General features: G+C 41.8%; 1 protein-coding gene across 1 annotated transcript; it reads left to right on the top strand.

Annotated features, from left to right (window-relative positions):
* The first annotated feature begins 669 nt into the window (after positions 1 to 669).
* Positions 670 to 7,738, top strand: LOC131722985 (ER lumen protein-retaining receptor 3). The gene is made up of 5 exons (XM_059016235.1): positions 670 to 1,130; positions 2,534 to 2,634; positions 4,420 to 4,578; positions 5,869 to 6,121; positions 6,811 to 7,738. The coding sequence occupies exons 1-5, from the start codon at positions 1,040 to 1,042 to the stop codon at positions 6,849 to 6,851; spliced, it is 645 nt and encodes a 214-aa protein (XP_058872218.1). The 5' UTR covers positions 670 to 1,039; the 3' UTR covers positions 6,852 to 7,738.
* The last annotated feature ends 3,009 nt before the right edge of the window (positions 7,739 to 10,747 follow it).

Raw genomic sequence — 10,747 nt, 5'->3', positions numbered from 1 at the left:
ATTTTTTACATATGATTACCCATTATTTATTTATTTATTTATTTATTTATTTATGTATTTTACTGGAGCAATCTTGCTAAAGTACCATACTCAAGAGTACAGCATCAGCGTCCCCCACCTGAGATTGAACCCAAAGCCCTAACCACGACTCCACACTGCTGCCCATTGCAAGAGGCTTCTAGTTAGTCCCCCACGATGCTTTATATTCGTGTCCCCTCTACCGTGTCAGAGTAAGACATCCTGACTGACCGCGCACTTCGTTAAGGTGCAGGGTTGTGGTGCAACATCACGAAGAAGTAGTTTGGTACGGAATGCATTTCGTGTTTTAACTTGTCTCACACACAGGTGTTGCAAACAAGGCTGTGATCTGCGTATGCCTGTAGCGCCCTCATGCCCCTGTTGACTGAACTGCAATTGAGAACATTTTGGTAAAAACTAACCACGCCTGTTTGCTAGCGTAACCATTGCGCAAAACGTGTGCGTAAAGGGCGGGGTTAATTATTTGCCTCTCAAATGCATTATTCATAAGCTTAACGCCATCTTGGCCAATCGAGATCGATCAGGAAGAAGCCTGTGTCACGCACTGTTAAAGAGACTCGATCAAATAGAGTAAAATGTGTCCTGTCGCAAACATAACAACGCTCCTCCCCTTTAAAGCTAACGCACATATTTCTGTCGGCAGACGGTGAAGTAAGTGACGTGTTTGGCCAGTGTGTTCGCATTCGACTTGAAAACGCTTGACTTCCAATCCGCACTGCGAGCCACGTCACCCAGTGGAAGCAAAGTTTTTTAAAGTGGCTTTTGAAAAAGAAAAAGAAAACTTTTAAAAGGAAAACTCCCACCGACTCAAACTGCAACGAGAATAATTTTGTAGCTGCAAAATTGAAAAAGCGTGTTTTTTGCAGCCAAATTTTACGCATAGGTTCCAATATATGGAGATTTAGTTTTAGATTTAGAATTAGTTTTTTTTTTTTTTTTTTTTCTAGAAGCTGCACTAAAACTTTTTTTAAAAAACTCTGCAGCCGAATACCGAGACAAGATGAACCTCTTCAGACTCCTGGGTGATGTCTCGCATTTGCTGGCTATGATCATTTTATTCGCGAAAATCTGGAGGTCGAAATCCTGTGCAGGTAAAACTACGGTTTACAGTTTTTACTGTGTACGTCTGTTCGTTTGTGAGAAGTACGTGCAAGCATGAAGCAATCAATAACTGTTAGACTCGAGCAAAATACGCTTCTGTTCTCCTCCCAGTAGCCTTCTGCTATAAAAAATAAAACAATGGCGATTGCTTAAAACATTCTTAAAGAGAATTACGAAGTTAATATACAATACAATTATTATTATTATTATTATTATTATTATTATTATTATTATTATTATTATTATTATTATTATTATTATTTATTTCTTAGCAGACGCCCTTATCCAGGGCGACTTACAGTCGTAAACAAAAATACATTTAAAAAATCACAGTACAAGTATTAATACAATTAAGAGCAAGATAAAATACAATGACTTTGGTTCAAGCAAGTACAAGTATGACAAAATACGATTCAATAACGGAGCAGATAACAGTGTCAGTGATAGTTGCATCAGGATATAATTAAATACAAAATACTACAGATTAAATAACACTTGTGACAGATTCATTTTCTAGGTGTTAAACATTTCACGAGTGCATTCTTGCTAATCGTCCGACACACCGTAATAACAAAAGCACCTCGTTGAGTCTTTATGACGCTGAGCTGCAGGTAAATAGTTGGCAGCGCCTTGCCTTCTGCGTTATAGGATACGGCTGTTGAAACGCCTCCCAGTTTCTACGTCTTATCCCAGATTGACAGTAACGCGAATCCCAGTTGTGACGTGGCACGCCCCAACCATAACACACGGGCACGCGCAGCAGGCCTTTTTGTAGCTGTTATCACAAGTTTTGCATCATTGCCCTATAGATATAATGAACTAATTTAACTTCATAAAGCCAAATGAAACCTGCTGAATAATGTTACCTTGCAGTGTGGAGTAGTGGTTAGGGTTCCAGACTCTTGACCGGAGGGTCATGGGTTCAATCCCCGGTGGGGACACTGCTGCTGTACCCTTGAGCAAGGTACTTTACCTAGATTGCTCCAGTAAAAATCCAACTGTATAAATGGGTAATTGTATGTAAAAATAATGTGATATCTTGTAAGTCGCCCTGGATAAGGGCGTCTGCTAAGAAATAAATTATATTGAATTACACACCGCTTTGTAGTTTTCCAGATACTTAACGAAATGATATATAAATAATATTATATATATATATATATATATATATATATATATATATATATATATAGATAGATATTAATTAGGATCTCAATCCTAAAATACTAGGTGATGCGACATACGTTTATCACGCTTTGTTTTAACGTGGCTTCTCTGTGCTCTCTTGTGGTTCAGGATCTCTATCCGCGGTTCACATCACAGCCCGCTTCAGCAGTGCGATGCTGACCAGCGCGGTGTTGGTAACGCCGCTGCTGTTATTTTCTTCTCGCAGGTATCTCGGGTAAGAGCCAGATTCTGTTCGCTGTGGTTTTCAGCACCCGATACCTGGACCTCTTCACGTCCTTCATATCCATTTACAACACAGTGATGAAGGTAAGAGCAGCAGAGCGCGTTTAACAAGGGCTGGGTATAGCGAGGAAGCATTACAGCGGTGTAGCACCCGATCGGATTGAGATCAGTCGATTCAATGGTACATTATGAAGCAAAAGTCATCCTATAGGAATGGGCCAGCAGGTATCTACTAGACTCCCAACAGGTAGAGTAAGAACATAAGAAAGTTTCCAAACGAGAGGAGGCCCCATTCGGCCCTTATTGATCCCAGAATCTCATCAAGCAGCTTCTTGAAGGATCCCAGGGTGTCAGCTTCAACAACATTACTGGGGAGTTGGTTCCAGACCCTCACAATTCTCTGTGTAAAAAAGTGCCTCCTATTTTCTGTTCTGAATGCCCTTTATCTAATCTCCATTTGTGACCCCTGGTCCTTGTTTCTTTTTTTGGTCGAAAAAGTCCCCAGGGTCGACATTGTCAATACCTTTTAGGATTTTGAATGTTTGAATCAGATCGCCGTGTAGTCTTCTTTGGTCAAGACTGAATAGATTAAGTTCTTTTAGCCTGTCTGCATACGACATGCCTTTTAACCCCGGGATAATTCGGGTCGCTCTTCTTTGATCCGAGTAGGCGGATCAAGCACTTTAATGGATGTCGGATGTAGTAGCCGCTAGAGGGCGCTAAAACCCGGTGTTGAAATAATACTAAAAATTAGTTTAATAGTAACACAGTTAGGTTTAGGGGTAGAGATTAGGTTTAGGGGTAGAGGGTAGATTTAGAGGTTAGTAGGCTAGTAGGTAACTACTGGCCCATTCCAATGGGATGATTTTTGCTTGCTACTGTCCCATTGAATCGACTGATCTCAATCAGATCGGCTGGGTGTAGTGAAGGCGGTTGTACGCATGCATGTCACACTGTACACATTTCAACATATCTCTAGAGAAGCGCTTCTCAGATTGTCACGAAACTTGCTCTTAACATCATTTAACTCAAGTTATTGAGAGTATCAGATGCTGGGGATGTAGGGAGGTGTCTGTCTGTCTGTCTGTCACATTTTACATATATCTGTTGAACCACTTATCTGTATTTGGCATGCAAACTATAACTCTGCAGAGATCAGAGCTGTATTCTGTGCCTGAATCAAAATACATACATCAGCCAGATAAAGCACAGCGCGCTGTCTGTTAGTCCAGCCCATTAGACTGTGACAACCATGCTCTTTAAGCCTGATATTATTATTATTATTATTATTATTATTATTATTATTATTATTATTATTATTATTATTATTATTATTTTCATTTTCTTAGCAGACGCCCTTATCCAGGGTGACTTACAATTGTTACAAGATATCACTTTATTTTACATTATACATATATCACATTATTTTTTTTCATACAATTCCCCATTTATACAGTTGGGTTTTTACTGGAGCAATCTAGGTAAAGTACCTTGCTCAAGGGTACAGCAGCAGTGTCCCCCACCTGGGATTGAACCCACGACCCTCCGGTCAAGAGTCCAGAGCCGTAACCACTACTCCACACTGCTGCCCCATATCTGATATCTGCTATTAGCTGCTGTGTTGCTGCTACTGTTTCATATATTATTCTACTATCATGTGTTATGCACTTTCCACTGTATTTAATGTACCATGCATTTTTCACTGTATTGTTTAATGCATTTTTTTTTTACTGTATATCATGTATTTTGCATTTCTCTGTATTTAAAGTATTATGGATGTTCTTGTTGTTACTGCATCTTGTAAAGCGCTTTGTGGTGGTGGTCCACTCACTCCCTCTCACTGCCCTCATGCCTCTGCTCTGCTTGCAGGTTGTCTTTCTGTCTCTCGCCTACGCCACTCTGTACCTGATCTACCTGCGCTTCCGCAGCTCCTACGACCAGGAGAACGACACTTTCCGCGTGGAGTTCCTGCTCATTCCCGTGGTGGGCCTGTCCTTCCTGGAGAACTACGCCTTCACCCCCCTTGAGGTAACGCATGCACCCCCTGGGGTCCCTCACCCCTCCGAAAGAGCCTGGGGCTCACACAAATACAGCTATAGCAAAAAGTTTTGCATCACCCTATAGAATAAACTCATTTTGCTGGATATGACTACAGCTCCCAGCATGCCTCTGCACCCGCAGCAATTGTGAGGCATGCTGGGAGCTGTAGTTCTTTATGCTGTGGTCTCGTATCACAAGTGATACAGACCTCTATTACGATACATCATGTACAGCTGTGGACAAGTCTAGGACAGGACTACAGCTCCCAGCATCCCTCTGCACCCGCAGCAATTGTGAGGCATGCTGGGAGCTGTAGTTCTTTATGCTGTGGTCTTGTATCACAAGTGATACAGACCTCTATTACGATGCATCACGTACAGCTGTGGACAAGTTTTGCAGGATCACCCTCTATATAGAATGAACTGACTTTGCTTCATAAAGTGGAATGAAACCTGTTGAATAATGTTACGCTAACATATTGAATTACACACTGCTTTGTATTTTTCGAAACACAATGTAAAACTGACAGAAATTGAAAAATCATCAAACGTAATATACAGAATTATGTTCATATAGTTTTTTTGTTTTGTATTATGTCTCAATCCTAAAATTCTAGGTAATGCAAAACTTTTGTCCAGAGCTGTATAATGCTATGTATTGTGTTACAGTGTACTGTGCTGTACTGTCCCCTGTATATCCTGCCCCTGAGATCCTGTGCACCTCTATCTATCTGGAGTCAGTCCTTCCTGTATACAGTGCTGTGTAGTGTAATTCATTGCATTGTGTTATAGTGTGCTGTACTGTAACCCTCTCTGCTCTTCAGATCCTGTGCACCTCTATCTATCTGGACTCTGTCCTTCCTGTATACAGTGCTGTGTAGTGTAATTCATTGCATTGTGTTATAGTGTGCTGTACTGTAACCCTCTCTGCTCTTCAGATCCTGTGGACCTTCTCTATCTGGAGTCAGTCCTTCCTGTATACAGTGCTGTGTAGTGTAATTCATTGCATTGTGTTATAGTGTGCTGTACTGTAACCCTCTCTGCTCTTCAGATCCTGTGCACCTCTATCTATCTGGAGTCAGTCCTTCCTGTATACAGTGCTGTGTAGTGTAATTCATTGCATTGTGTTATAGTGTGCTGTACTGTAACCCTCTCTGCTCTTCAGATCCTGTGCACCTCTATCTATCTGGAGTCAGTCCTTCCTGTATACAGTGCTGTGTAGTGTAATTCATTGCATTGAGTTATAGTGTGCTGTACTGTAACCCTCTCTGCTCTGCAGATCCTGTGGACCTTCTCTATCTACCTGGAGTCGGTGGCGATCCTGCCGCAGCTCTTCATGATCTCGAAGACGGGCGAGGCCGAGTCCATCACCACGCACTACCTCTTCTTCCTGGGCCTGTACCGCGCGCTCTACCTGGCCAACTGGATCTGGCGCTACAACCAGGAGGGCTTCTTCGACCAGATCGCTGTGGTGTCGGGGGCCGTGCAGACCATCTTCTACTGTGACTTCTTCTACCTCTACTTCACCAAAGGTACCTCTCCTTTAAGAGAGGGATCGCTGGGTATCCCTCTATTTCCATACTGCTTCCCTCCCAGTCCCTACTCAGCTCCACTAGAGCCACACTGCTTCCCTCCCAGTCCCTCCTCAGCTACACTAGTGCCACACTGCTTCCCTCCCAGTCCCTCCTCAGCTCCACTAGAGCCACACTGCTTCCCTCCCTCCCTCCCAGTCCCCACTCAGCTCCACTCCCTCCATCCCAGTCCCCACTCGGCTCCGCTAGAGCCACACTGCTTCCCTCCCAGTCCCTCCTCGGCTCCGCTAGAGCCACACTGCTTCCCTCCGAGTCCTCCTCGGCTCCGCTAGAGCCATACTGCTTCCCTCCCAGTCCCTCCTCGGCTCCGCTAGAGCCACACTGCCTTCCTCCCAGTCCCTCCTCGGCTCCGCTAGAGCCACACTGCCTCCCTCCCAGTCCCTCCTCGGCTCCGCTAGAGCCACACTGCCTTCCTCCCAGTCCCTCCTCAGCTCCGCTAGAGCCACACTGCCTCCCTCCCAGTCCCTCCTCGGCTCCGCTAGAGCCACACTGCCTTCCTCCCAGTCCCTCCTCGGCTCCGCTAGAGCCAAACTGCTTCCCTCCCTCCCACCCAGTCCCTCCTCGGCTCCGCTAGAGCCACACTGCTTCCCTCCCTCCTCAGTTCTAACCACTCTTTGTTTTGTTTCCAGTGTTGAAAGGGAAGAAGATGAGCCTGCCTATGCCAGTGTGAGAAGCTGTCGCTCAGACCACGACACAAAGGGAACACGACACACTACGAACTCTTGTCTTTTTTTATATTTGATGAGCTTTCAGTGTATTTGTTTGTTTTATAAATGTCTGTGATGCAATTTCAGCGCTCATGAATGGTACTGGATTGGCAGTTTGAGAGACTGACATCTAATATTCAGCACAGATGGCACTGCTAAACTTGCATAAACGCACACACACACACACACACACACACAGGAGATGGAAATAAGTCTCCCCACTGCATAGCAATTTGATCCATTTCTGGTTTAATATTAAGACACCTGAGCTTGTTACCCATACACACAGTGGCTAATCAAGCTGGTAGTAAAACCTGGAATGGGTGACACTGCTGTGCAATAGGAGTCTTATTTCCATCCTTACAGACATACACATTCCTATTACACACATGCTTACATCTGTGGCCCATATCTTGTGTCTTTGTAGATGAGACTTATGAAAATGTTGGTCTTCCAGATTAAGAGTATATTATATTTTATACTGGAATGGAAATAAGACTCCTATTGCACAGCAGTGTCACTCCTTCCAGGTTTTACTACCAGCTTAATTAGCCCCCGTGTGTTTAGATAGCAAGCTCAGGTGTCTTATTAAGCTCTTACCAGTGAAACCAGGAAGATATGAAACTGGTATGCAACAGGAGTCTGATTTCCATCCCTGTTATAATTGACGCATTTCAATTCTGAATGTGTCAAATAATGTATTTCTGCAACGAGGACTGAACAGATTAGTAAAATGTTGATTTTTTTAATGTGTTTATTATGTGTGCAAGAAAACATTTTTACAAAAAGAAGATACCCAAACCAAGAAAAAAAGAAAATAAATATAACATGATTTTAGCATTATTGGAAATATTGTAATTTGTGTTCTTTATTAAATCGTCTCAGAAAATCTCAATGGATCAACTGGTAATGAGAGAAGCTAAGTGTACAGCTCTGGCCAAAAGCTTTGCATCGCCCTATAGAATGAACTAATGCTGCTTCATAAAGTGGATGAATGAACTCAGCTTCATAGAGTCCAATGAAAGCTGCTCAATAATGTTCCCTTGTTAACATATTGAATTCCACACCCTCTATATAGAATGAACTCCATCAGCTTCATAGAGTCCAATGAAAGCTGCTGAATAATGTCCCCTTGTTAACATATTGAATTCCACCCCCTCTATATAGAATGAACTCACTCAGCTTCATAGAGTCCAATGAAAGCTGCTGAATAATGTCCCCTTGTTAACATATTGAATTCCACCCCCTCTATATAGAATGAACTCCCTCAGCTTCATAGAGTCCAATGAAAGCTGCTGAATAATGTCCCCTTGTTAACATATTGAATTCCACACCCTTTATATAGAATGAACTCACTCAGCTTCATAGAGTCCAATGAAAGCTGCTGAATAATGTCCCCTTGTTAACATATTGAATTCCACACCCTCTATGTAGAATGAACTCCCTCAGCTTCATAGAGTCCAATGAAAGCTGCTGAATAATGTTCCCTTGTTAACATATTGAATTCCACACCGCTTTGTAGTTTTTCAGATACTGAACAAAAAACTGACCAAAAAGTTTGACATTTCAAAATCTAACATGAAATATTACTGGACTAAGACAGATATATATATATATATATATAGATAGATAGATAGATAGATAGATAGATAGATAGATAGATAGATATGAAAGGGATAGAATTAATAAAAACAACAAAAACAGACCAAGACCGCACCTGTAGTCAGGAAACGTCAGGGGACATAATATCGTAGCAAACACGACCCAGCTAGACACTACAAATCCCAGAAGCCCCAGCGAAGCTGATCACTGCCAGCTGAGCACTCGCGGCAGCTTCAAAAGACTACCAGAGGAAGGGGGGAGCCTGGAGGAGATACAGACGGTAAGTGAGTCAGAACAAGAATATATAATGATGTCTCGATCCTAAAATTCTAGGTGATGTAAAACTTTTGTCCAGATCTGTGTTCATGAAAATAACATTTGTAAGGAATTTTGATAGTCCATATTATATTGTTAGAATATTGTTTGTATGGTGCTTTCAATGGAGAGATATTGAGCACAGAGTTTAGGTGGGGTATTCTGGAATGCAGGGCCTGTCTCAATAAATGCAGTTTGACTAGATTGAGAGCAAATATGTCCATTTATGGGCATTTGTGGGGGGGGGGGGGGGGGGGGGGTTACAGCTCTGCTGTGCTTGCTAGCATGGGGGGGATGGGAGAATCTCAGAGATATCATAAGTAAAGGAATGTGTGTGAGGCTTGGACCTTACCACTACATAGGTATAGTGAGTAGGGGTCATAAATGACATCATTAAAAGGGTGTGTTTTGGAATCTACAAAACTGAAGTGAATGCATTGTGTGGTGCTCAGTTCTACTAATCTCACTGCAGCCCAGAGTGACGCGACTCTGTACAATAGTTCTATTCTTCTATTACAGCAATAAACATATTTTTCACTTTCACTAATATTTTTTTTTTCGGTTTTCATCGATTTTTCCTTACACATTTGAATTTCGAAAGTTCTCACCTCACGCCTGTGTAAAGCCAGGGTCAAAAAAAGTACCTTGTAGCTGAAAATGAGCGTGCTTGTACAGGACAGCTTGCACTGTGATGACTTCAGTCTGAGTGAATGCGTTTGACACACACACACACACACACACACACACACACACATATATATATATATATATATATATATATATATATATATATATATATATATATATATATATATATATATATTTTCAGGTGAAGTACAATTATTTACATTAAAACAAAAAATAAAATAAAAATACAACGAAAGTTTATCAAGATACTGGCTCTGAAGATTAACTGTGATTTGCTGTTTAACAGGAATACGTTCAGTTACCATTTCAATTTCTCTCACATAGTCAAGCAGCTTCCTCCATTGCCATCCGCCATCCTGTCTCTTTTCCAGTAGCTCAGTGACCTGGGTGCGATCGCTCATGTTCTTGCTGTTGAAAGAGTGATACCGGCTCCCACACTTCAACAAGCTCCGGGAGCTCCTTACTGACTCCCTGAATGAACTCCTCAATCGTCTCATCTCCCACTTTGTCACTGTGGGTGAAAAGATGCATGGAGAGGTATAGTAATGAGAGGTATTATTTTGAATTTAAGTTGGTCAGGGATGGGGTTAATTCCAACCCTGTTCAGTTTGATACTACAATAGAATATATCATTCCTTAGTTCTAGGTGTCTGTGTTTAGTTTCATTAAAGCTGCTCCAGACAGACAGACAAAGACAGGCAAAAAGACGGAGCCCCACAATCCTGTTCAGTTTGACGCTACAGTATAATGTTTAAATCCTTCTTCTGGGTGTCTCTGTTAGTTTACTCATTGTTCCAGAGTTTAGTTTCATTAAAGTAACAGCTTTGATCATTCCCCTTACTAGAATACAAGGTAAGTTACAGTATGCAACCAATCCAAGATACACTCATTATTAAACGTGTGCGACACTCGTTCAGGGTAGAGAAACTTTGCTGGTATAAACCTGCCATCTTTTAAATCTGATCACCACAGACTGATGGAATACAGTATATACAGCTGTGGACACATTTTCATCACCCTATAGAATTAACTGATTTTGCTTCACAAAGTGGAAGGAAACCTGCTGAATAATGTTGCGTTAACATATTGAATTGCACACCAGCGCTTTGTAGTGTTCCCCATACACAACAAAAAACGGACAATTGAAAAATATTGACTTTTGCGATAGCATTTCGTAGTTTCTTTGATTACATGATGTTAAATAAAGCAATCTAAATTATGTTCATAATGTGTGTGTGAAAATCTGATGATTCAAAGAGGTGGCGCTGAAGTGCGGCACTGCCCTTATCAAACT

The sequence above is a fragment of the Acipenser ruthenus genome, chromosome 52 (assembly GCF_902713425.1).
Source record: "Acipenser ruthenus chromosome 52, fAciRut3.2 maternal haplotype, whole genome shotgun sequence".
Lineage (NCBI taxonomy): Eukaryota > Metazoa > Chordata > Actinopteri > Acipenseriformes > Acipenseridae > Acipenser > Acipenser ruthenus.
This window is presented reverse-complemented; position numbering and strand designations above follow the sequence as displayed.